General features: G+C 40.2%; 2 protein-coding genes across 2 annotated transcripts; both read right to left on the bottom strand.

Annotated features, from left to right (window-relative positions):
* Window positions 1-1,780: 1,780 nt before the first annotated feature.
* LOC138215051 (synaptic vesicle glycoprotein 2A-like) lies at window positions 1,781-21,316 on the bottom strand. Its single transcript, XM_069177002.1, has 13 exons — window positions 21,146-21,316; window positions 15,983-16,727; window positions 14,490-14,670; window positions 13,658-13,809; window positions 12,647-12,780; window positions 12,365-12,454; window positions 11,498-11,605; window positions 10,372-10,460; window positions 10,086-10,250; window positions 9,823-9,956; window positions 7,643-7,849; window positions 7,393-7,552; window positions 1,781-6,182 (listed from the first exon to the last, which is right to left on the bottom strand). The coding sequence occupies exons 2-13, from the start codon at window positions 16,587-16,589 to the stop codon at window positions 5,999-6,001; spliced, it is 2,211 nt and encodes a 736-aa protein (XP_069033103.1). The 5' UTR covers window positions 16,590-16,727; window positions 21,146-21,316; the 3' UTR covers window positions 1,781-5,998.
* A 1,631-nt stretch (window positions 21,317-22,947) lies between these two features.
* On the bottom strand, window positions 22,948-27,137 carry sf3b4 (splicing factor 3b, subunit 4). Its single transcript, XM_069176795.1, has 6 exons — window positions 27,074-27,137; window positions 26,126-26,254; window positions 25,455-25,997; window positions 24,199-24,366; window positions 23,749-23,907; window positions 22,948-23,277 (listed from the first exon to the last, which is right to left on the bottom strand). The coding sequence occupies exons 1-6, from the start codon at window positions 27,105-27,107 to the stop codon at window positions 23,108-23,110; spliced, it is 1,203 nt and encodes a 400-aa protein (XP_069032896.1). The 5' UTR covers window positions 27,108-27,137; the 3' UTR covers window positions 22,948-23,107.
* Between the last annotated feature and the right edge of the window lie 323 nt (window positions 27,138-27,460).

Here is a 27,460-nt window from a genome sequence, read left to right as displayed (position 1 = left end):
CGCAGACTGAAAACAGAGCTAAATAGAGAGAATATTGGACTCACATTCAGCAGGTGGCCAAAAACGCGACTCCAAATGATTGATAATGTTGCTGTGAAAGTGCTGGAAGTGTTTTCAGTGTCCAGGTTCCTTCTCCTTCTTTTGTTGTTCAAGAGCAGTTGGCATATTGAGCTTGGTTCTGCTGCCACCAAGTGGCCAGAAATATCAGTCAGTGTCGGTTTATTAATTATTTGCAGGTGGCAGTGAGCCTGGTGATAAAAACTTGGAGGCACTTTTTTTTTAAGGGTCTCCCTGGTTTTTCTCTGGTGTGACTGCTGAGGTAGGTCAGATTTCCAAGTCTCCATCATCAAAGGAGAATTTATTTTCAGTGCTGGTTTAGTTAATTTTTTTCTCTAATAATGTCATTAGACTATGAGCCTGCATTATATAGTGTTTGTGTGTGTAGTATTAGTCTATTTTTAAAATGATTTGTACTGAAAATAATTTACCTGTGCATGCATTTCTTTATGTGCAAACTTTTGTCAAAACATGAAGCTCCCTTAACATACACCTGTAAACATCTCTGATATAGTTCTTTTTTTATATTATGGATTTAAGCATGTTTGTTTGCACAGCCTCTGAATATAAATTGCTGTCAGCTGGTAGTGTGTGAACCTTGCAGCAGTGATCCAATCAAGTAAGGAACTGGGCCTGCAGCTTCCTGTAGCCAACTCATGGAGATTTTTTATTAATACTTGAATGTCAATAATGATCTTAATTTCTAAACTTTATTTGTAAACTGAGGGCAAACAAAACTGCAGCGGCATTTCAGACTTCAAGCACATCATCACTTACGGAAAACTACAGGTATGCCTGGATTTACGTTTGATGTTACCATGTGCAAAGCCAAACACTGTATTATTTTAGCTTGTCGACTACACCTGGAATATGGACTTCTAAAAGTTCTGAGAATAAAGTACTTTTTCCAGCACTAAGTAAATCTCACTGGAGTAATTTACTGCCTTTAATGTGCACTGAGAGGCACAATTTATTCCATCGTCACATGTGCATCAGTGATGGATACAGAAAGCTTGTGAAGCACAGCATATTTAAATATTCAGTTGGTTAAAAGTACAAACGAATAACGGCAACAAAGAGCTGACTGCAGAGGACGCCTCCAACTGAATGGAAACAGCTGTAACATCTGGATGCTGTGTGCTACACGTGGTCCATGAAAACTAGTTGGTGAGAAGTCAGAAAAACTTGACAGTTTAAAATACTTTTCATCTGACCCTCCCAAATAAGGTAGCACAAGAGAGACCCAAAACTATGGCAGCAGCATCTTAGTGCTGTAAATGACTTTCTACATCAGAAAAGAACGGTTGAACTCTAGATTTACTCAAGAAAAAAAAAGGGGAGACATGGTTTGGCTCTCATTTGAAGCTTCTGACATGCTGGCTTGACGCCGATGCCCTAAAAATATGTGATGAAAAGGAAAACGCATGCAGGCAGGACTTATTCACCGATTTTAAACCGGCAGCTGTTGGACATGGACTGTTTAACTTTTCAGCAAGGTAGCTGAAACTGAAGGAATCCACAGGAATCGACAGCGAAGTTTTACTGAACAAGATAATGAACCTCAACCAGCAACAACAAACACGATGGCTCCAGTGATAATGGGCAATCAAAGAATTGATTATACTTTTGCAAATTATAATCTTAAATTGACATATATTAAAATTGTAAAATAAAACATAAAATAAGCTGGTCTCATGCTGTGCAATGCAATCCATGACATTGGTTTTCTTTCAAGTTTTATTTCCATTATGATTTATCATTTTCTTCATAGAACTGGATAAGTGGCACAAAAGTGCAAATCCCAGAATAATGGACAACTCTCACATAAAATAAATACAGCACCTTTTCAGCATCACTAAAATATTCTCAATATCCAGAAGTAATAAATACTGAATTTACCAAGAATTTCAGTCTTCATTTACAAAACACAAAGACAACACACAATAGATTTTTGTCATATTGAACTTTTTTTTTTTTTTTTGCATTGTTTTCCTTGATCTTTTGTTCACAAATTCCATACTTGCACGTACAAACATCTACAGTTTCTACACACAGTACATTGAATTTTGAATTGAACTCACATTTAGAGTAGAACTTGAATCAGTTAATAAACAGGTCAGAGTCAAACTAAAGAAAACACAAACGGAAACTCCTTCGGTCCCAACTACAGCAAAGGATTCTTGCAGTTCTTTGCAGATGAAGGAGTTATTTTCTGGCATGGGGTCGGTCCGGGTTTTTTTTTTGTTTGTTTGTTTGTTTGTTTTTTGGAGGTTTCATTAAGCACTGAGCTGTGTGCTATCGACAGGTAAGTAGACAGAAATCATGCCATAAAAAAGTCCTCCACACCTTCAACAGACCGCCACCACGAAGGGATGTCATCAGGCTGGTGTTTGCTTTATTCTGACCACATCCCACATCACTGCCATCGTTAGAGATAAAAACTCAAACCAGCAACCCTTTTGGTAATTTATACATGTATATATATATAGAATGAAATTCTACACGTAGTAACATCATATAGTAAACTTTTACATTTTGGACAGGGGCTTCAATTTGACAGAGGGCGCTCTTTTGATGAGTTGATAAACCGTGGTCCTTTTGAGTTTAACACTAACTTCATGTTTCCTCAGACTAAGGGAAAGCCTCCACTTTATTGCTCACACTTTCCCCATTTTATACGGACTCACGTCAACAAACGAGTTTCGGTCAAATTGTACTTTTTGTACATCATTTATGCACATTTTTGGTTCCCTTCCCTTAAGTATATTGCCTTTTTCCGGCCGTAGCTATCATGTACCTCTGAGACAAGATGAACCGTATGATTATAAGCATCCTTCTCAGAACTTCAGGCATATATATATACTGTATATATGTGTATATAAAAAGTTACCTGGGTCCAAGGGAAACAAGGAGCACAGTCACCACTAACTTACTTTCAGAATACATACTCAATTTTCACCAATTTTAACCCCACTTTGATTAAGAACAATCACTGCAAGCAACAAATCTATGTCATCATACAACAATGAAAACACTAGTTCTTGCTTTAGACAAAAACAGCTGGCATACAGGACGTCCAAGAAGTCAGACAATACGATACAAACATGCGTCACAATCGGTTCAATACAGAAGGTTTTAGGGGGGTGAAGTCGTCCTTGTGAATTTCAGATGCATGTGGTCCGTTTCCGTGTTTCTGAATAGAGGAGCATGTTATCTTTGAGACTGGCTATCTTTGATGGGACTGAACCGTGTCAGCAAAAGAGCACCCGAGTCTATTATGAAGAACAACACATGAGATTCGACACTGCATATATTGCATTAGGGTGTTGTTGTTTTTTTGTCCTTTTCAATAAATATATTCCGTGGTCCCCAACTGAGCTGTGTTCATCACAGGGATGAAAACAATGCAACAAAAAGAGTAGAAAAATATGTGACAGACGATTTAGTCAGCTAACACACACTGACTCTCTCTCTCTCTCTCTCTCTCTCTCTCTCTCTCTCTCTCGCACACACACACACACACACACACACACACACACACTCACTCTCGTTCTCTCTCACACACACACACACACACACACACACACACACACACACACACACACACACACTCACTCTCGTTCTCTCTCTCACACACACACACACACATGCGCGCACACGCACACACGATCAGCACAGCCGAACATTTTTTCCAACATGAACAGGAATTCGCACACAAACAGCAAACAAGAGATCAAATCCTCAGAATCTATCTGACAAAACTGAAGAAATCATGTATGGGAATACTCTCATTTGCATTCGTGCTCAGTGATAAAGACGGATACCGCTCTCATGTCTGTATATGTTAAATATGGAGCTTCAGCTTTATGCTAAGCTAACAGAGGAAAACATGGGTATTCATTTACTCCAGGGGAGGCAATAAAAGCAGTGACACGCACGCACGCACGCACGCACGCACACACACACACACAATCCAGAGGATGTTTTTAAGTCAAGACTTCACGCTCTCCGTCTCACTGATTGTCAGCACACATGTTGATGTACCTTTGGAGAAATGATACTGAAGTACAGTGATATGTATAAATAATGATACTGTTCGTAATCAGTTTTACTTTTGGAGTGTTTCTGTCCAATTTATTGGACCCTTAAATTTGACTGAGCAGTATCACACAGAAGAACCACAGTGAGGAATAAATTCTCACCTTTTCTGGCAGGAATGGATGCAGTGAAGGAACGACTTGAACAGGAGCCCTTAAAATTAAATTCTAGTTTTCTTTTGTGCTGCACCGCCTGGTCAATCAGACTTTTTACTGCTTCTTCTTCATTTGGTCCCATTGCATTTGTGCTTATGAATGTAATAAAGTCCTTGTTTTAAGGAGGATGACACAATTTGAGAAAAGCATGCAACTTTTGTTTGTAACAGCGAATAAACCAAATGACTCTTAACTCAAAGGTCCACTTACTGGCAGTTTAAAGAGCTTTCTTTCGGCATGACACCTAAGCAAACTCCACCTCCTGATCTTGTTGAACGCTTTGGCAAAAGCTGGTAAGTGGACCTTGAATTTCTTTTAAACCACTGATCCACATTAAGGAACTTTCCCACTCCATCAGATGATTTGTTTTTATATTAAGGCTAATTAATGCAGCTGTGCAGATGTAATGGAGCTAGACTACCCTGCATGTATAATATGTGTAAGCCTTTAGCACACCTGAGCTACTGCATGAGTTGTATGTGATGTATGTTTTTTTTTTTTTTTAAATAAGCTTGAAAATGGGTCTGTTTCAGTCATTCTGCGTGTTGGATAAATAAATAAAAACCTCTAATTGAAACATGCGGTCAACATGGTTGCACTCGTTTGCATGAAATGAGGCTTAAATTATTAAATCTGACCCTCTCTCTTCCTTGCACACACATACACATGCAATCACACTCACAACTAATTCAAGCAAATATAACACTATAGTATCGGCTCCCACATTTAGCACTTGACAAAAATCCGTCCCACAGACGTTCCTGTGTTGCACTCATGAACATTGTCACACCGCCACACAAAAGCGAAGGAAAACATTAGTTTAACACTGAACACTGAGGAACTGGATCCAACTATTCCCATTTACAACAGAGAATCCTCTGAAATGCGTCGTCGCAGAAGAACAGACTGGAGTTATCCAGGGACAAAAATTATATTTGTTTCTGGATAAATCTAGTCTCACTGGAATGTTTTAATGGTATTTGGCAGAGAATACCAGAGCTCAGCGGGCTTCAGCAGTAGGCAGTGGTCACGGGTCACGGGCATTTTTAGAGAAAATATAATCACCCTGAAATTCAATTTAAAATCCTTTCAAAGAAAAACGTCTATGAGCATCAGTCTGAATAAATATAGGAACCGAACTGTGGCAGGAAATTAAATAGCAGCGCTGTAAGTCAGTCGCTGAGGTCGATGAGAAAGAAAAACACTGCAATCATATCTGAAAACTGACCACATACAGGAACTTAATCTTCCCCACTCACCCAGAAATGGCTTTTTATAAATTCAGTCTCATCTCTTCATTTGACCATTCTGTCTTTTCACTGTAAATCTGTGGGCTTTTTATCCTAACAACACATTTCCATTCGCATTGAATCACCTTATAAGAGTTACTTTTTCATAAAAGATCAGATTTTTTTTTTCTAACAGAGCAGCTGAAATAAAGGGAATACAGAAAGATCAGGTGTTGTGATCTCTTCCTACGTCTGTGTGCTCTTATAACCGCTGTGTGTCTCTGTTGTGACTTTGAATGATGCAATCCACATTTCAAAGGATTCTGGGCTTACAATGGGGATGGCAGTCTGTTCTTTTGGTGTGTGACAGGCAGCGCTGAAGCTCTCCGGGATGTTCGGGCTCTAGTTGTCAAACTCACACTCCAGCTGTCCTCCGCTGCCTACTGCTGGTCATCTGCTTTACTGCAACACTTGGCCTCTTGTTTCAGGCAACTTTGTTGCGAGGAAACTGCCGGCAGCGAGCGCGCCCGCCGCAAACAGGATGGGTATGGCCTTGGTGATGCCGACAAATGACTGGAAGATGCTGATGCCCAGCACGGCTGCCAGTTTACAGAGCGCGTTCAGGAAGCCAAAAGCTGTTGTCCTGAAGACGAGAGGTACAAGCACATTGTCAGTGGCGAGTTTCAAAGAAGAGGATTTTTAACTATACCGATCATTAATTCCTTCCTGTTTGCCAGATTGCTGTATCTGAAAAAGCTTAGTTTACGTTTACTTTTATTTCTCTGTTGTAATTTATAGTACAGACAAGTAAGAAATAAGGTAAATGTAAAAACAAATTTCTAAATTTTTATTTTCTTTGTAACATTGAATTGTACTGCTTGTACAAGCAGTTATTTATTGTGTCATGTATGTACAATGACCACACACGGATCTATGAGACATCAAACGCATTTTTACGTTAGTTTAAAAAAAATGGCAAACAAGAAAATTCATTCACAGACACAAATAAAATTAGCAAAGAAAAAAAGCTTTTGTCACTGATACATTACTCAACTTTTCATAATAATCCAACCATAAGGAGTAATCAAAATAAAGTCCATTAGGCCTCCCTGTTTCTAACAGTGTCATTGGACATAATTGTAGACAAAAAGATATTTGACTTCTGGTCATTTTTTTTTCTTCATAATAATTGTTTTCAATGAGACACGAATGTCATCATTTTAGTTTGTACAAAACATTTATGGATCATATTTGCCTGTGCATAAGGAACACTTTGTTTCCGAGGGTAAAATAATTATTAGACCAAAATTCAGTTCATGTTTCTAAGTGAATTTTAAAGACTTGGAAATTACCATATATTTTACTAAAGTAAAATTGTTTTTTGTAATTACTTTAATAACTACCACCGGTCCTTAAAGTTGGTTTAGTTGGTTACCTCTTGAGCTTTCACCACCCAATATATATTTGTTAGAAGAAACAACTGAGCTGGTTTTAGTGCAGAATACGTTTGTCCCAAAATCAAAGTCTGCAAAAGAGGAATCGTTCTGTCAAAAACAGGAATGTATGACACAGTAAGATCTCTTTTTACCAGAACAAGTGCACCTGAACACCTGCAGGAAGACCATTCACTCTGCACAGAATCAGATATAATAAAATAAAATATTAGTTTAAATAAATGCACATCAAACATTTAAAAAAAAAAAAAAAAAAAATTATATTCCCAAGAAAAAGTATGTTGTATTTTCAACACTGATGCCCCACATGACCTGAATCTGTGTGCGGATGACACCGAGACTCAGCTTTACTCTCAGAAAACAGAAGGCTCTCTGTGTTGACAGCTGCTCTCATGTTACCTTTTATCTGACGGGTACAGCTCCACTGTTATCACATCCAGGGCGTTCCACGAGGCGATGCTGATGCCACCAAAAAGACACAAGAGGGCGATCATCCCCGACTCACTGTTGCCAAACATCAGGAAGAAACAGCTGACACAAGATATGACGCTGGATCCCGCTGAGTGGAGAGAGGAAGGGAGAATCGCATTAGATTAAACCGCCTCCATACTGATGAGTGAATTATCAAGCATTGATTAGATTTACCTACCCAGCATCCTCAAGCGCCCAATTTTGTCCATTAATAGAGCCGACACAATGTTGCCAGGCAACACTGCCAGTGTGCCGAGGAAGTTGACAAAGTATATCATGTAGGCATTGTTAAAGTCATCACTGAAGTCGAGAATACAGCCCTCTTTGTTCTGGAGAAATGAGCTGTTGAATAATTTACAGTTGACAAACCTGTATTTGAAAAAATCTGAGGACAGAAAGAGGGAAAAAAAAAAAAAAAAAGAAAAGACAGAGGTGTTACTGATTTGTTATACTAAATTATAAAACCCAGAGATTTGTGAATACTTGAGGAACTGATTGACATAAGAGAGAGAACAACAGACACTTCTCAGAGCTGAAAAACATCATTTCACCTCGTCTGCATGTTTAATTTTTTATTTAATCTTTGATTTTATTTACAGTTAATTTAAAAGAAATCAAAGATAAAGCTGTAAAGATTGCAGTAAAGATACAACATAATTTAACATAAATAGTCTTAAATCTTCCCGTTGGGTTAGAGCACTCAAAACGTAGGATTTACAGTGTACCGCATTTACACTTTTATCGTGTAAAGCACAATAAGCATTTAGTTTTTTGTTGTTTTTTTGGTTAAAGAATGCCTTTCTTCATCGTGCCCCAAACCAAACCTCCGTCCTTGCAGAAATTAGTTTTCCTGAAACAGAAAACGAGGGGATTAACTCATGGCTGAGCACAAGAAGCCGGGGCATTACAGCAGCCACCGCACAACCGATCCTTCGCCAGCATCTGCTTTTAATCAACATTCCTCTAAGGCAGCGACTGAACATGGAAACAGCATCAAATACAACTTCTTATAATAAACCGTAGATCAGGAAAACAACTGAAAAGTTCAGGAGAGGTCAGACTTGATCCTCCTCTTTACGTTACTCTCTGTTCCCTGAATCTGATGACGCTGCTGGAATCGCTTCCATCCCAATAACCAAAAACACTTTTCCTGAGGGGAGTTGGGCCGGAAAGTGCTGAATGATCATAAAATTTTAGATGCACAAATGACACAAACATGCAGGAATGTATTGCCGGCGTCAAAGAGAAGAGGATACAGCCACTGTGAAAGCTGCCGAAGGCGTTACTGTTGCAGAAAACCAATACGGAGCAAATCTTTCGCAGCTTCGAACGGAAAGCTGCAGTGTGCAGGCAGGAAAACGGTTTCCTTTTTCACATTTGTTTCCCAGGACTGAATTCGACATGTAGATTTAAAGCAAAAGCAGAAGTCCAAACCACACAGTTTTTCCTCTGTCATCGTGTGTCTAAAATCTCTGCTTCCGATCAGCCACTTAAACTCTTGTACATCGCCTCTCGTTACTCTGCCTTCAAAAAGTCAGGGCTGGATTTGTTTACGTTGCCTCGGTAACAGCTCTGCTGCAGTGTAACCCGGGGTTACTAGCAAACAGAGTGTTTCCATGGCAGCAGACCTGCTCAACACTGCTGTTCTTTTATGTTTCATCTGGGGTTTTTTTTACCAAAGGATGAAATGAAGCTGTTTTCAACTCATATGTTATCTCAAAGGATTTATCTCCCTGCTCAGGAGGTGAAAACTATAGCGATGAAATGATTAGTCGACAGAGTTCGACCGAAAATCATCAGTAAAATAATTCATATTTGATAAGTAGTTGATGAAGCAGTCTCAGATGTGAGGATTTTATATCACATTAGATGAATATTACAGCTAACTATTGCACCTTTGGCTCTCAGTTTGTTTATGGTACTTTTCAGTGTTTCAGCACAAAAAACTTAAACAAATATTGATTCATTAAAAACTGGATTTTCATTTGGGGAACTGCTGAAGGTTAAAGACCCCTGGTTGTCTGTGTGGTAATTACTTTGTGATAACTTGATCAACTGCAAATGTGTAAAAAGCACCATTAAATAAAAAAATTCTGAAAATGTAAGAACACATAACCTGCATTATTACTCTGTCCTGAGGCCCTGTCTAATCTTTTGGCTCTAAATCTAGTTTTTTATTACTTTGAACATTTCAGTTAATATTATGTTTAAACGACACATGTCCTTCAGGAACTTTGCAAACAATTTATCATAAACTACAGACATACAGCAAACCTGGAGCAAGGTGCAGGTTCATCAGGTTAATTGAAACTTTCCTGTCAAACTGACTATATGAGTCATACATAAAATCATATTTACCTGTGTTATAAAACAAACTTGCACTGAAGTTGCAGTTTCTGAAGAAGGTGTGAGTGGAGGTGATGTCCGCAAAGTAGCACTCCTCGAACACACAGTCCTCAAACACCATGGACTTCATCTTCATGTTGATGAACCTGTGAACATTAATTTATGTTTCATATTTTAGTGCTACGTTGCAAATGAATAAAATGATCTGTACTGTGATACTGAATCAGATCACAACGATAACGAATTAACTTCGTCCAGGAAGAAAAACAGCTTACTTGTCATTGAAGTAGTGTCCTTCGCGATGGATTTGGTTTTCCAGGGTGAAGTTAAAAGTGGTGTGCTCCACTCGCTCCTTCACGAAGGTCTTCGTGCGTGAATCATATTCCTGCTTCTGGATGTACTTAATCATGTCGGGGAACCACACCGTCAGGCCGTAATAGCTGCAAAGTTGTCAGAGACAATACGGATGAAACAGGCTCCGGAAGTGAGCGTGATATACTCACTTCTATACTATACTAGATAGCGATGTAACAATGGAGGCTTTCTACGTTTTTGGTTTACCTGAAAGACATGGTAAACCAAACAGCCATGAGCATGAAGGTTGTCCTTTTGTATTCTGGGCTGAAGCAGGCAAGAATGTTGTTCCGTATCTGCAATATGTGAAAAAGAAAAACACAACTTTTGATGAAGAGATAAACTGGGAGACCAGAAACTTCTTTTGGCTGATTATTTTACATGTGTTTGACACAACTTGCATATGCTCTTCATTTAAGTTCATAATATTGTGACATTGCAGTACAGAAATCAGAGTTTCAACATGCATCTTGTTGAGTTAGAATGAACTTTATGGATGAAAGTTAAAACCTGAAGCCAACATGAGAGCAGCCAGGCTGTTGTTTCTCTATGTGGACCTGCATTGAAATTACATCTTTAGTCTGAACACAGTGCTTCAGCTATTATTGTAAAGACTGTTTTTCACAAACAAGAAGCAGATTCAGAGGGAGATGGAGGGTGTAGGAGTGTGCATGGTGCAGAACGTAGGCTGAATGCAAATTCAAATCAGGCACAAAGCTGGTAAAGTTTTCCACCAAGAGTAGAACACACATGAAAGTCAAATATAATCATACAATAACTCTCTTGGATTTAGTCAAAGATGCAAAATAATTCAGATGATTACCAGAAAAAGAGCACAATATTGATTAGGTGAGAGTTTTTGGCACCAAATTCAAACTTAAGAGACAAAAAAATCAGTGGAGAAAGTCTATGTGGATATGATTAAAAAAAATTTTTTTAAAAGATAAAACAAATAGTTTATTTCTAATTTAATGCTTTCATAAAACCACAGGCGGGTCAAGAATACAAACTATTTAATAAGGAGAGGTACGCTCCATGCTACTACTTCTGCTCGCTTCCACCAGTGCAGCTCCACTGAGGCCTTTAACAGCCAGCCCTGAGCTGGATACTCTTGTATAATAACTGCAGCTTTAAGGAAGCTGTGATCTCAGGGGTCTTTTTTAGTTCTCGCTTATAAAACTTGGTTAAAGGCATTTAGTTACATCTTTTGTTCAGAAGTCCCTGCAACACAACAAATCTCTAACTTATTAAAACAAACCCCACATCAGCTCACGGAGCACTATTTTCTCTGGTTGAATAAATATTATATGTAAATATGTAAAGATTCACTCACCTGGTGGGAGAGGCTTATAATCTTCAGTTTGTAGCGTTTCCAGACGGGAGTGTCGGTGCCGGTGTCCACCAGCTCGTCCATCTGCTTCACCGTCTTGATTGTAGTGACCTTGGATCAAAGAGACAGTCATGACTTTACAGAGGCTACAAGTGGCTCTTCTGAAAAGCCTCCCTGAAACTCATCTTCCTGTTGCTTCTAGTTCACCAGAGAGAAAATACCACACAGATAAGATATTGTAGTCAGAGGTAATAGACATAAAAACAGTGTAACTATGTAAAATAACAATTGTTTAATGATGATTGTTTCAAATTTATTGTAAGTCTAAAGCCTGATGAGGATTTGTGTGACACAGTGAAGTGTGCTGATTCTTTTTTTCTCTTCTCATGGCTTGTTTGACAAAAATGGAGCTTTTGGAAAATGATACATGCTGTACCTTTAACCGCATGTTGTATATTTGTTTGTTTGTTTTTTAAGATTTTAGTTGCTTTTCTGTTGACCCTGACTGTAAATATAGACACGAAATGTGGAAGCAAATGTTGTTCGGATCGTATATATAACAAGGGGTAATGAGTTAAATGAGGTTCAATTTTATGAATTAAAATTTGATTTATCGTGTTTTCATTGCATCAAATTGCAGCTGATTTCTTGTTTACGTACCTGCTAGAGTACAATTTATGTTGTAAAAGTCATCGACTGTGCTCCAAGGTGAATATGTTTTCATTCCTGTGCATCTGGCTGCTCTGGTAGCCAACCAGCATCCGGCCTGTGACTTTTAAGGTATGTCACTCCTAACCGCGCTCTCCCCCTCATCTCTTTGCTGTCCAATTTCTTAGAGATTTGTCTCGCTGTTTACTCGGCGATACTCACTGAAAACACCTTCTCTGGGTGTCCCTTTGCTCGCATGTTCGTGTCATGAACTTGCTTCAGAATCATCCAGCCTTCGTCGTGTTTGCCATTCTGGTAGAAAAAAAAGGTTAAAGTTACATTGTTTGTATCAAATTTTTTGTTTTGATAAAGGAATTTGGAAAGAAAAATATCTTTACTCAAGACAATTCATGTTTTATTTTGAAATTGATGTTACAAATAGGTCAAATATGAGTAAAACCAGCTGTTACCAGAGACTAACTGTCAACGAGCACATCTGCTAACCTCTAAGTAGAAGCGTGGGCTCTCTGGCATGGCGCTGAGGGCAGCGATGGCTGCAACAGAAGGAAATGCGCATACCAACACAAACACACGCCAGCTATGGAACTGATACGCCGAGCCCATCTGGAAACTCCATCCTGAGAGGAAGAAAAAAACATCATAACACAAAGAAAAGACGTCACATGTCTGAATATTTACCATCCAGAATCTTCACTGTGCCCTTCAAAACACGAGTCAAGTCAATGAAAAATTAAGGTCAAGCACCCCACCTCATTTAATATATTAATTTGATTTGACACAATATGAACCATGTTTTCTTTCTCCCTTGGGGGAAGTCAGGGGTCAGAGGTCAACCTCAGTGCAGTGTCTCTGGGCAGATTCAGTTTTCCAGCAAACAAGCTGGAAGGTGCGTTTTCCACCAGCCTGCTCCCACTACTACCAAAACCAAAGCTCAAAGCTGTGTTCACACTTAGTTTACTGCAAAAATATTCACATTTTATGGAATTGTTTGACATTTATTTTTGTCTGTCTCTAGCTTTAATGAGAAGACTGACAAAACTAACTTCTGTCTAATACTCCAAAAATCCATTTAGCAGCACCTAAAACTCAGTAATTAACAAGTTGTTTCTCAATTGCTTAATTCAGTTTTACAAGGTTTTGTAGTGGATTATTTCTTGGCTGAGCACAGTGTCAGGTAAACGCTGGGAGCCCCAAAAAATAGTCCAAAAAAACTGAGATATAAAATTTAATAAGCTTTACTTTTATACAGAAGGCAGAATTTGATACCTTTGAACAGAGCCAGGTAGCCTGTTTCCTCCTGTATGTGCTAAAATAACTACAGTAGAGCCCTTTATTTATGGACAAACATGACAATCTTGGTCCCAATCTTCTTATGTAACTCTCACCAAGCAAAATGTTACATTATTCATTGAGTGTAAAGTAAAAAGTAAAAATTAAGTAAAGATTAGGATAATCAGATGGTTCATAAGAATGTAATCTGATGACTGTACTGACCGTAATGTGGGATTATAGCCCAGGCCATGGCGGATGCGTATATTCCTCCGATCATCCAGAACATACAGAGCCAGCTGAGGTGCTCACCGCGCTTCTCTTGGGCCAGAAATTCAGAGTAGTAGGAGAACACGATGGGAATTGAGCCTCCGATTCTGTAAAATTCAGAAACCAACTGAGCCAAGTGGTCAACTGTTTGTGTCAAGATTACTCACACTTTTCTGCACTTAAAAATAAAAGCTATGTTTATTTATTTCATATTAAACAAACCAAAATGCAATATAGTGTAGCTCTTAAAGGTGCTAAAAGATCATATCATACCAAGGGGAAAGGAACATATTTAAAATTACTGCATATAAAACTACATCAACCTTTTACAAGTGGAGCCACCACAGTTTGACTCTCCAACTTTTGATGTATTTCACTACACTTTTGTTTGGCCACTAAAGCTTTAACATAACTATAACGATATATCTCATTGTGCTCACCGGGGGGGGAAACAAACTCACAGGAACTCAGTGGGAAAGTCATTGATCTGAACTTAAATGGGAATGATGTCAGTCTCTTAATTTGCCAGTTCACTAAACCAGAGAAATTGTGTTCAAACACTTTGCTGCATGCTGGAAGAGCTTAAAAACAAAATGGATAATAATCATCTTCCCTCTATCGTCAAACTTAAAATGGTGCAGTCAGAATGGAAACTACAACTTTAGGACGGGAAGTGTATTGATTTTGTGGTATAAATGATTAAAAGCAGCGTTACATTGCAGCAGTTAACAGATCAGATCAGAACAAGTGGTGCAGATTGAAAAGAGAAAATGATTTTTGCAATTACCCAACACCCGAGAGGAGACGGCAAAACAGAAAGGTGCTGTAACCCTGGACGAAGGAGGAGAAGAAGGAGAAGATGCTGTTGATGGAGAGGGAGATGAGAAGAGACTGCCGACGGCCTATCCGGTCAGCCAGAGCGCCCCAGAGGAAAGCCCCGACCATCATCCCAAAATATACAATCAGCCCTGTGGAGAGGGGACAGGAAATGGAACTGTTCAGACTAAAGTGTCAGCTTTTTTTTTTTTTTGGTGAATTGTTTCACTGTTGATTCATTTCTGTTTTACTTCAGAACGTTTTCTGACAGATGCGAGAACGTCCTGTCTTGTTTCTTTTCTGCTGTATTATCACTGTGAAATTACAGACTTTGGTGACTCTGCAAAACAGTTATATGGGTTTGATAATACATTTGCAGATAACTTTTGATTTGTTTTTTCATCAAAACAAAGTCAACAATAGCTTATTCAATCTCGCAGCACTGTTTGAGCTCGAGCCTATTCAACTAAAGATGTAAAAAATGGGAAACAAACATTGATTTTTTTTTTATTTTTTATATCTCATCGGAACTATAGTTTTCAGTAAATGTCCGACATATTTACAGGAGTAAATAGTGCATTTGTTAAGGACTAATTTCAGCCAACAGATAAAGGTTTATTTTCGAGTTTCTATTTATATGCTCACTAAAACAACCGTGTATCCCTGAAGAAACAAAAACATTTGCCAATTGGCTTTTTTAGCCAAACTTTAACACCTGCATTGTTTCCATGTTTGCTTGCCAACAGTCCATGTCTGTCCTGCCTTTGTTGCTGCAGTGCTGTGTTTCTTGATGCGTAGATCAATTATCTTCAGGCTATTGGCAGAAACGCGTGTTGCATCACTTGTGTGCATCTGTGTGTGTGTGTGTGTGTGTGTATGTTTGTCTTTAAACTAAAATAAACAAACAAAGCAGACACTCTCTTGTAAAAACATTACAAAAGAAAAGAGAAAAAAACATTACATTATAAAAAAAAAATGTATGCGGCTATCGTCTTGTCATCGCACTCCGGTGAGTATTTCTTTCATGGTGTATGTGAGACTCACTCAATTGTACTGAAGGAACAGGTCGCCAGGAACAGTGTGACTCATTTAAGTTTTTTTTAAACAGTTCTTAGACAAAAACTACAGTCTATGGTACAGAAGGATAAGTTGTATCAGGCCTTGAATACACAACCAATTCTTTGGATATTTGTTGGCAATAATACAAGATTTTAGAAAGAATAATCTCCAAGATTTTTTTTTTCAAAAATTGTATGTGAAGCCATCAACTGTCAATTGAGCGACGTCACACAGGCATCGCTGTTTGAATCTCCGGGAAGGGAAGTCGAGGAAAAAAAGCCGCAATTACTGCTAATCACTAAAGGTGACACCAAACACAACAAAACCAATATCTTTGAGATTGTTACAATAAAAGTCATCAATTTGCCAAACCAGAACATTTAAAACAGAAGGAAAGAGTCTTACCTAGCATGCTTTTGTTGGGTTCAGACAGACACATATCCTTCTCAGCGCTGGGGAGGACAAACCCGACCACGAAGATCTCCACGCCGTCAGCCATGAGTGCGAGCCCGAGTACAAAGTACAGGGTCCACTGGAACCTCCCGTGACCACATTCTTGTAAAATGGTCTCGTACTGTTGAGCCAGCTCCTCCTGGTCCTTCCTCCTCTCAGCCTCGGACACCCCAATATCTCTGAACTGTTGAGCTCCAGCTCTCACCGATTCAGGACCTCCAGCCAGACTACCTTTGCCTGATTCAGCCCTGGGAATTCCTTGGTACTCGCCTTCGTAGATCTCGTCATCCTCATCGTGACCCTCTGTGGAGTCGCTGTGGCCCCCTTCATCGTCGTTGGCTGCCTGGCTGTCTCCACGGTAGTAGCCGTCCTGGCTTCCCTGCACTGGGTAGTCATCATCATCATCCTCTTCAAAACGATTGTAGGAGCGCTTGCTGTACTCGTCCGTCACCCGATCCACTGAGCGGCCCATCTTTTTCGACGCCTGCTGCTTGACTTCTTTGGCAATGTCTTTGGCACCCTTTATGAAGGCAGTCCGGTTTTGGTAGCCTTCCTCCATTTTAAAGAGGTACAGAAGATACACAAGAGGTCAAAGGTTTAGTTGGGAGGCCACCTGAACGTGCTGGGACTTCGGTTGGTTCAGGATACACCTCACAGACTCCCAGTTCACTTGACTGACAACAGGCTCGTCTTCTGTCTGAGGAGAAAATGGAAATTTAAATGAGTCAATTTGTTTAAAAAGAAAAATGTTTCATCAGTCAGTAGTAGTTGGATTCATTGAAAGGTGCTTTGCTCTTAAAGGAAATCATTCGATGGCAGTTTCAAGGGCATCAATTTACATTTCTGGTGACCTTTTGACATAGATATTGATTAGGGGGAGGAGGGTTGGCATCAGCTGCTGTTTCAATTCTCCGTCCAAGCCAGAAGCAAAGAGTAGTCCTGTCAAAGAGGACACCACCTGCAGCTCATCACACACACTGAAAACTACAATCATTCTGTGCGTTCTGTGCGCAGGCGTCCACTGCCTCACAATCCATCTCAGCCCGGTGTCACGCCAAACTGCACGAAAGGATACTAAAACATGTTTTGCTTCACCTCCGTGTGAAAAGTCCACACCTGTGGGACCAGAATATTCTCATTCCCAAGGGGTACAAAGAGTGATAAAGCCTACGTCTACGGGAGGAGGTCGGAGGGGGTTGTTGTTTCACCCGAGAAACCAGTGTTCAAGTTCGTGACGGCGCAAAAGTCATTATGGATTTCTTTTGAATAACACAAGTAAGTTAGTTACACAATGTAAAATGTTTAACTCATGTAACGTATGTTAAGAAACATTCTTGACAAAGTCGACAAAGTTGAGGCAGAACGTGACGCTGACGCAGTATTTTCTGGTGGACTGACAGGTGCATTACACCAAAGTGTGTGATGATACCAGGTTATCCATCTATATCTATTACTGTTCAGACACCTTTTTTTTCTGCACTATTTATGTTTCTTTTTTCATTCGACTAACCAAAACACCTAACCAGCCATTGATAATGTCTTTCCAGATTACACCTGCTGCCTTTCCTTAACCGCCCAGCATGTGCTCTCTGCTAAGTCACAGACGGGTCTGAGCAAAAAGCCTGGAACAGTGAGCGGTCTGTAATGGATGTTTCCTAATGCAGAAATGCCCTGAGTATGTCAGTTCATGGAGAAGGGCTACAGTATGTGACCATGACTCAAATGGGTCAGACGCTAGTGTGGAATAGATAATCGCTGTGAGGTGCCTGCTGTGTTTGTGGACACCCTCACCCCCCCCCCCCCAAAGTCCAATTATTACAGCTCAAAATCTTCCATTAAAATGCAAATATTTGAATGGTTTAAGTGACTAAGTGACAGGTTTTACATGAATACATTTACAACAAGAAAAAATACAAACACAAAATAAATTAGGCTTGAAATTAAGAAAAAAGAAGCAAGACAAGTGATTTCCATTTTACTCGTCTGCTGCAGCATGACATCTCCTTTTGAAAGGCACATTTTTAAATCACCAACTTGTTCAGTTCAGAGGCGATACCCACATCCATATGCTTCTGTATTAACACACCGGGCCCTGGGTCGCCATGCAACCAAAACAACACGTCACATTGAATTGGCACTGCAGCGAAACAACAGACAGACAATGATGAGACGTCACGGTAACGTTCACTTTCACCCCTGTTTCCAAAAATGAGCTCTGACAGGTAATAACGGGCCTGGCGGAGCTTTAAATGCTTGTCAGGTATGCAGCCTACACAGAGCCAGAGACAGGATTTCATAAAACGCCAAGGTCATGGGTCAAACTTTCTGACGAGCCATCAAAAAGGAGTGAGGCTGCATTGCTCGACGTAATGGTCTCAGTGCTGCTTTAAAGTCTTTTCACATCCTTGTGATGTAATTCTGAAGACGAACTCCTAAATCCCTCCCGACAGGAAAACTACATGAATGTCAAATGTGCAAAAAAAATCATGTAAATACTGTAATAGCAATTTCTCAGATTACCTTATATAGTGATGTTTTACCACAGAGACTTCTCTTTCTTACCTTACATAGTCATGTCTTAAACAGAGGGTCTCACATTACCTTGTATGGTAATGCATTACTCCTTGTTTGCTGTGTGTATCTTCTTGTTTTCTATTTCAGCATCATATCACAAGTACATTATGAACTTCCGTTTTTTTTTTTTTTTTACTTCAGCATCATATCATAAGAACATTATGAACTCAGCTCCCTGTAATAACCCGGACAACGTGATTTACCCTATAAATGTGTCCTGCATCCAACACTCTGGGTCCGAACTCTCTGCAGGCTGCCTTTGTAACCTGCATGACTGTGACACCTCTTTGCAAAGAATAAAACCAACAAAGACTGCTGTCGTCTGAACATCTTTTGTTTTAAGCCTCATCGGGATCAGCAACAGGAATTTCCACCACAACCACATACACATGTGATTGTGAAACATGTATTGTGCCCACGGGAAACATGTGATTTTGGATCATTTTCATGGTGTAATGTATGAAGCCCATGTAGATTCCTATGTGAAAATTTGTCCACATATTTTCTTCAAGTTAACATATGTTGCAACATGTGGTAAACATTCGACATACATGTGATCCCATGTGGAAAACGTGGGAAACTTGTGTTTTTTTCTGCAAGAGGCTTCAATATATTTAGATATTTTTTTAATATTTTTGGACTAAAGACAATGACGTAAATATATTTAAGATATAATAGTTTTTGATCTGAGTGAGCAGAGAAGATAAATCTTTCTTGCATTCTTGTGCTACAGAAATTCAAGTCATACAACACTTAAGGCCTATTTGACTAAATTGCTTTTTAAATTGCTGCAAATAAAATATACATAAAGAATATACAGTATACTTGTGCGCCTGCATTTTTATCCTGTTTCCATTGTTTATTTGTTCATGTTAAATTTCATTCTGAAGATCATTTCCAGTCATAAGACACTGTCAGCATGATGAACAGATTTTCTGGCACAGATCAAAGGAGTCCTGCCGAGCCTGGTCAGCCAGGCTAAACTGTCCGACTCTAACCTAATAATATCTCACACCGGCGCACTTACGGCCCTGTAATCTCTATCCCTTATAAAAACAAAAACACAAGCATACACAACTGTGTGACAGTCAGCAGCGTGCACAACTGTGCAAGATTTGTAAATGTGCACCTGCACAGGTGGTTTCACTTATTCTGGCAGGTTGGACTTCATCTCAGGACACCATGGGCTTGATTGACACCTTCGTTCTCTCGTGAATACATCTTTTCACAGCCTTTCCATTGTAGAAAAAACACAGCTGTCACTAACATTAATGTTGGTTCGGTTCTAAGAAGGGAAAAGATTCTAAAATGAATAATGAAGTCATGACATAGAGCGAGGATGCACAATACCAGGACCCTGAAACTGAAGCAGCTAAAAGGAATTCAGCCATCATTAATCACATAGATAGATAGATAGATAGATAGATAGATAGATAGATAGATAGATAGATAGATAGATAGATAGATAGATAGATAGATAGATAGATAGATGCAACAGGTAAACATCATCTACACTCCTTTAATTCCAATTTCATAGAGAAACTAAAGTGTCAATGCAAAGACTAGTCAGACTATAACAAAAGCTTTAAAGCCACTTTTCTCATTTCCTCACTGTTGTCAAGTTGACAGCTTCTCTACAGCTCACACAGCCTGCAACACAGTTGATAGAAGAGGAGAGAGAAGAGGAAGGCCCGAGGAGGAGGAGGAGGAGGAGGAGGATGGATGTTATTGCTCCCTATATGGTCTCAGAAAACCCTTTTAATTTGATTTCTCCTCCATTCAAAAATCAATCAGCAGCAGTTTATGATTTCGTTGCAAGGGCCAAACCGGGCAGATAGTCATCATATCACATGCAAAGCAAGCTTATTACAACACTGGGAGATTTCAGCCGTGTCGTGATGGACAATCTGGACACTTGATAACATCGCGTCAACGACTGCCAAAGAAATCCCCAAAAATCGCATCCCGCTCCTGTTTCCAACATGGTCATAACATCTCTTTTAGCTCCTCGGATTGAAGCAGCAGTTATAGGCGAATCGGTAGCAACAATGTGAATTCAAGAGTCTTGATTAAAAATGTTTAAATGAATGCTTTCAGTGCTGTCACAACTGCCTCCGCTGCTTTTAAGAGAAAGGGGGGAAAAAAAAAAAAAAAAAGAGGCCTCGTCGCTAACAGGCCAATTTGCCTACAAATACGGCGGATTAAATCTATTAATCTGTCACAGATAGCAGCCGATTGTCTCATCGCCTGCCTCCTGACATATGCGCTCATTCTTAGAAATCTCACCGCCGGCAGTTTGTCACGACTTGGATTAGATTATAGGGCCGCGTCTCGATTCACAAAATCGATCATTAATTGCTGTGTGAAGCAAACGGTTGGAGAACACGCCCATCGTCTCCCTCTCGTGATGTCTTAATGTAAAGAAATAAAAAATTAAATTAAATTAAATAAAAAAAAATTAAAATAAAATAAAAAAAACGCTACAAGACGCCATCGGCCGCCAAACAGTTCACGATTCCTCACGTTTAAATTTAATCTCACCTCAAATCCTGCGATGCGAGCGTCCCTCTTCGGCGCCGGAGATGGTGATGAGGAGGAGGATGAGGATGACGATGCGTACGAGGCTGTTGCTGCGAGCCGAGTGGTGATGATGATGATGATGATGCTGCGCGGTTTGGAGGAGAGAAGCCCACGCCATCCACTCGCACTCGCCGATGCGCAGGGGTCCCCTCCCCCACGCGAAACCCTCACGAGCGCAAGAGCAACATGAAACGCCTTCATATCTGGAAGGGTTTTGGCGCATATCTGCACACAATCTGCGCAAACCTCCCCCCCCCCCCCCCACCCCCTCGATTTTTACGCAGACTCCTGCAGTTTGGTGCTATTTTCCCCCCACCTAAAGGCCAGGAGGCTAATTATAATTTTAAAGATTCATATTAAATACGTTTACATTAATTTGCAACACATCGATATCACCCATCTGCTTTTAGGAATACATGTTTGTCTGTACACGTGAATATCAAATTATGCGCAACAACAATAACACACGTGCAATCACACCTGACTCCTGTTGCCATGCCAACCACTAAGATATTCTCCATCCCTTGACTGCATCAAGACCGGCCACGTAGAAACGTGAGCCCTCTATAACGACAGCGTGATGTCACCAAATATATTTTTTTTTTCTATGGATGAAAGAAACGTGCTTTTAAAAATGTTGCAGGGGAATGTAGAGCAGGAAGATTTTTGTGTAAACGTCAAGTCACTTGTTGAGTTTCGAGACGCCCCAGCTCGAAGCAATTAGGTGCAATGATGAGGCATTTTAAAACTTTACAAGTGATGTTTTCTTTCATGAAATAACATATTCTTTTATACCAACTATTTGGACAAACAGCAGGTTATAACAGTTGCCCTGATGCATAAGTTATGTTGGATCATGTGAAGGAGGAAATCAAGAAACTCTCCCCTCAGCATGTTCTCAATAAAACTTACTACCAATGCTGAAAAATACTATAATAGACCAGCTACAGTCCTGCAGATGTTTAATAGTTTTTGTTTTTTTATATATATATATCTCATTTTAGTATAACTATATCTAAATGTAAAGTTTGATCACCGCTATCCATGCATAAAAACTATGCAATGTGTACAACAGGCTACTACCGGCAACTCTGTCATGAAACTGTGTAACTTCACTGCCTTCATACGTGCATCGCTTCTTTAGGTAAAACTGTTATGGCAACAACTTCCACTCGTATACAGGACACCACAGGGGCTATTTTAGCTTGTAATCAGCAGTAAAGTCGAACCAATAACATTACTGATGGCTCCACAACTACCCCAGTAAGAAATGTCAGTGAGCCATCAGCCAGGGAAACAATAAACCTGAAAAAAAATACAGCTATTCAAGTCAATAACATTTTTCCAAATTTCAAAATGCACAGCAGTGACACAAACTGATTGTCATTAGATTCTGCAAACCGCTCTCATCCTACGGTTTCAAAACTCACCCATTTGCTCACAACCCCCGGACTGTGACTTGGTCACTATTTTTTACTCGGTCACACGACCTCATTCTTCGACCCAGGTGGTTACGGTGCCGACATCATATTGCGCCGTGTTCGCATCTCTGACACCAACGGCTTTTACAAAACGGCAGTAACAGATGTCCTGCGAATGGGGACGGGCTGGATTCTGTTATGAACACATTACTGGCATGTCCTACCTTTGATTGACCTTCTAGCTGTCTCAAGTCTCTGTTAAATTGTTGTTCATGCACGTTGAGCCACAAACAACAAAACTAAAGATGATCATTAACTGATTTTCAGGCTGAGAAAAAAAACTTGTACTAAAAATTTTATTCATCAAAAGGTCGTTCATCTGTACAATGACCAAACAAAAAAAATACAAACAGGTGGTTAAATTATTGTCACGATTACAAACCTGCTTAGATCTAAAGTTGAGTTGTTTTTTTTAAAAAAGCTAAATGGTTTCAGACATGGATTACGGTGGCATTGGTGCCCTCATAGGAACCCGAGGAGGGGCACCGGGGGGCCTCGGTGGCATCGGAGGTCCTCTCTGAAAACCAAAGTGAGGCGGACGAGGAGGACCGGCACCGTAGCCAGGCGGAGGCATGGGAGGAGGCCCTCTCATACCTGGAGGCACAGGGTGACCTGAGGGGGAGGAGGGCCAGTTACAACTCACTTCTGATTACGTGGCTCTCACCACAGTTACAGGAAACCACAGCAAACAGCATTCAGAACAAGAAACATATGCAGCAGTTCTGCAATGATAAACTGTTCATAGACGCGGATAAAAAAAAAATAATAATAATAATCTATGAAATTTGATGTCCAAGAAGTTCAAGCAGTCCACAATCCCACAGGAAATCTGATGGCTCAAATGTTTCGACATCTACATATTAGAAGCCCTTGATAATGATGAGGTTGTCTAAGATAACAAAATCTGATTTATCAGCCGCAGACCTGTGTCAATACAACAAATCACTGAATCTATTTTTGCTGCATAAAACATTGAGAACCCTTCTTTTACAGGAAACACTACTTCGAGGGATTTTTCACTCATCTGAGCTGAAGAGACTTTTATTTGACTACAAAGACTTGAGGAGATGCCACAATGCTCACCCATGGGAGGCCCATACGGTGCTCTGGGAGGCATGCCCATAGGTGGGGGTGGGGGCATGCCGGGGGGCGGCGGTGCACGTTGATTTGATCCTGGTGGAGCAGGAGGCGGAGGCACCATGCCAGGAGGAGCAGGAGGAGGCATCGCCATCTGAGCCATACCTGTGTGACAGAAACAAAGTGAGCTCAAGCTGACATTTTAGCTGAAAATCCAGTGAAACTTTACATGTGGTGAAACAAGCTGAATACAGGAAATCACAACTGACATTTGTGGTCAATAAAATTTACACTGGCTCACGTGCTTGGCCATTTGCGCCTTTTAATGCACTTCATCTCCATTATTATCCAAATGTTGTAAATATACTACAACAAACAATAGAAAAGCACCTTCCCACCAGCAGCCATTGTGGAAACATATTCAAAGCATTAAAAAAAAAGAAAAAAAAGCCTTACCTGGATGCATATTGGAAGGGGGGAAGGGTGGGGGTCCAGGTGGCAGACCACCTCCACCCTGTGGGCCTTGTGACCCCCCTGTTGGCGGCATGGACATTGAGGGGGGCATTGAAGGAGGCATCGATCCAGGGGGAGGAACAGGAGGGAAGGCACCAGGAGGCGGCATGCCTGCACACAAGCAGCTTATATGTACAATATATTCATAGTGTCTCAGTGCAACATCACACTGACTGATGATTCGGTTTTATATTCCAATTATCGCAGCCATCGTATCAACTATGAAACATTTCATTAAAGGGCTAATTTCTCAACTGTCATGTTGACTGTATTCCAGACATTGTCCAAAATAAATTCAAACCGATCTCTTTATCACCAGCTGATAAAAAGAGGTATCACTTAAGAGTGGCACAATGACATTTCCTACAGGATTCTGCTTCATCTCAATATTGGTGATGATGCTATCTGCTCCCATTGGCCTCCACTCAACATATTCAGCTGCACAATCTGTCACCATTAGTCAGACACAGCTGCTGTACATGCTTTATGACAATAAATTAAAAACAACAGATTCTAACATTTTTGACTTAAGGGAACAAAACCCAAAGAGAATATATCAAAATGAAAATTGTAGACGTTCAACTACATCAATAACTCCGGCAGAGACAGCTTTGCTGCAATAACAACTTTCATAGCAGACAAGAGGAGTGTGCAACTAAACATATTATCATAGTTAGAGCTGAGGGAAGGAAATGTAACGGATAAAGATACAAAAAGTCATCGACATAAAAGGCGTCACATGAGCAGCGGATTTAGAGCCTTGTCCGTTTCAACACGATGCATTCAAGGACAGCAGAGTGTTGGTGACGTGCATTTTTGTGGAAGAGCCCAACAATCAATCACTAATATTTCAAGCATAACTGCTAATTAAAAGATAATGTACTTTAAGAGGTGAAACACTACAAGCCAAACAGAGTTAGTAGTACGGTTGCCACTTTGTTTATGCATTAAATCATAAAGGTAAATTTGAGACTAGATTATGTATTCTATGAGACTATGACTTGAAATCATCGATTAACTTATTATGAATGTGAACAAGATCCTTGCAACATGACCTTATGAACGGTAGCTGAAAATCTGCTGAAATAAATTACAAGGGCATTAAGTAACTACTTAAAAAAAAAAAAAGAGAGAGAGAGTCAAAGTAGTCCTGTAAGTTTTAAAATTTTTCTTGAATAGCAACTGTTCTCCACACATACCTGGCATGGGCATCCCAGCTCCCATCGATGTTAGGACCGGTGTCGGGGCAGACGGTGGCGGAGGAGCGTCTGCAAACAGCTGGTGTGGCCTGTCTGCCTGGGAGAGAGGGTTTTGCGCAGCCAGGAGCCGCTCTGCTGCCGAACCATGACGCTCTCCTTTGGAATCTTTCTTGAAGGCATACGACACGGTGATGGGTCTGTTACAGAGGTACTGCCCATTCATAGCCTCGATGGCGGCATCAGACGCATCAAAGCTGGCGAAATTGATGAAAGCATAACCCTTGGAGTTGCCGGTGTCCGGGTCTCGCATGATCTTCGGCGTCTGGAGAATGACGCCAAAGGCACTGAATGTGTCGTAGAGCAGTTTCTCATCAATCTCCGGGTCCAGGTTACCGATGAAGATGTTCGCACCGACATCCAGGTTTTTGTTGTGCGCTGAGGCTTTATTAACCCTAATAGGTTTGCCATAGAGCTTTATCATATTCATAATTTTGATGGCGTAGTCAGCGTCCTCTTCACTAAGGAACTCCACAAAGCCATAACCTGAGACGGGAGTAAAACAAATAGTCAGGCATGTTAGGTAATTACATTGCCGTTGTGATTCTTCAGGTTTACACGTTCTTACAACTTTCATTCCCCCGTCGTTGACGAAGACGTGAGGTGATACTCACCTTGATGTTGGCCGGTGACCCTGTCTTTTGGCATGTGTGTGTTGACCACAGGACCAGCCTGCAGGAAAAGCTCCCATAGCAACGGCTCAGACACTTTTTCATCCAAGCCACCAACATACACAGTGGCATCTGAAGAAAAGAAAAACAACCTAAATGTTATTTGTATTAAACCCTATTATAACTGGTTTGGACTAAATCTAGTTCCCAACGATATTAAAACAGGCTAAACTAACAATTGCGTATAAAACCTCTGCGAATTTGATCACTTTGATCCAAAACTAAAAAGAATGAAAGACAGCAGCTCGTTTGGAAAAAAAAAAAAAAGACATGAAAGATGCGGCAGTAATTTTACATAATATCAAAACAATAATAAAAACACGATTTGCTGTATTTTGCAGATATGTGCGTCCATACTGCGGCTCTTCTAAAAGGTTGTATTGGAGGCAAACGAGGCTCTTTTTCTGTCCTTTCTTAAACCACGTCCCAGCTCATCAAATGATGTGTAAAAGCACTTTTAAAAACAACATCCGACACACGAGACAGGCAGCAGAGAGGATTTGTTGAACCGGACCGCCGAGCTGCGTTGTAGCCTGCTAAAGCTAACTTTAGCTGTTTAGCCGACAAGATGAGCCGCGAGCGAGACTCACATCGATCAACAACAAAAAAAACACAGATCCGCTTTAAGTCTTATAAAGCACGCGAGGCAAATGAATAGAAGCCATTTATTCGAGTTTAATAAACTTGAATAAATGGCTCGATTTGCGGTAAGTTAAGCTAGCGACAACTCTTCCATGTGATCGACGGGTTGTTTACGACAAAACTATTAATAACTCAACATCTCAACATCGGTCAGGTGAAAAAAAGAAGCAGTTTTAAGTGTCATCTACAAGCACATTTACAAACGAGTCAAACGACGGGAGGAAACACACACTTAGAGGAGGAAGTTACCTTGGTTCCTTTCTGAAATTGGTCCCGCTGCCATGTTGAATGAACCAACGCAGGGGGAGCGTGAGGCTCCGCCTCTTCCTGCGGTGTTAGCCGGAAACGGAAGTAACATGAAATTAAATGAAATTAAATAAGATAAAATAAAATACATCATAAAAAAAGAAAGCAGATTTTCACATATATATTCAAAAAGACTTCTGAAATGCTTTTAGTTTAGTTTTCTTTTAGTTTTTTTTTTTTTACTTTTGAGAAAGCCTAATGGAAAACGTTTTCTTTCCAACTATTCTCCTTGTATTTTTGGACACAATTTACCTTTCAGAATCAAGTGACAATATGTTTGACTCCACCTGCTTTATTGTCAGATATCTATCAGGTTATGGATCATTTGGT

Source organism: Embiotoca jacksoni, unplaced genomic scaffold (assembly GCF_022577435.1).
Source record: "Embiotoca jacksoni isolate LCO1_2020_lvr unplaced genomic scaffold, fEmbJac1.0.p SCAF_7, whole genome shotgun sequence".
NCBI lineage: Eukaryota > Metazoa > Chordata > Actinopteri > Embiotocidae > Embiotoca > Embiotoca jacksoni.
The sequence above is the reverse complement of the archived record's forward strand: the minus strand, read 5'-3'. Positions and strand labels throughout refer to the sequence as shown.

Bases quoted from the DNA above. Each gene is read 5' to 3' on its own strand.
- sf3b4 (XM_069176795.1), bottom strand. From the start codon at position 27,107: ATGGCAGCGGGACCAATTTCAGAAAGGAACCAAG. The intron at 26,255-27,073 runs GTAACTTCCTCC...TCTTTTCTTCAG, and splicing joins AATTTCAGAAAGGAACCAAG to ATGCCACTGTGTATGTTGGT. The intron at 23,908-24,198 runs GTAAGGCTTTTT...TCTGTCACACAG, and splicing joins CCCTTCCAATATGCATCCAG to GTATGGCTCAGATGGCGATG.
- LOC138215051 (XM_069177002.1), bottom strand. From the start codon at position 16,589: ATGGAGGAAGGCTACCAAAACCGGACTGCCTTCATAAAGGGTGCCAAA. The intron at 10,461-11,497 runs GTGAGTGAATCT...CACATATTGCAG, and splicing joins TTATAAGCCTCTCCCACCAG to ATACGGAACAACATTCTTGC. The intron at 10,251-10,371 runs GTAAACCAAAAA...ACAACTTTGCAG, and splicing joins TGGTTTACCATGTCTTTCAG to CTATTACGGCCTGACGGTGT.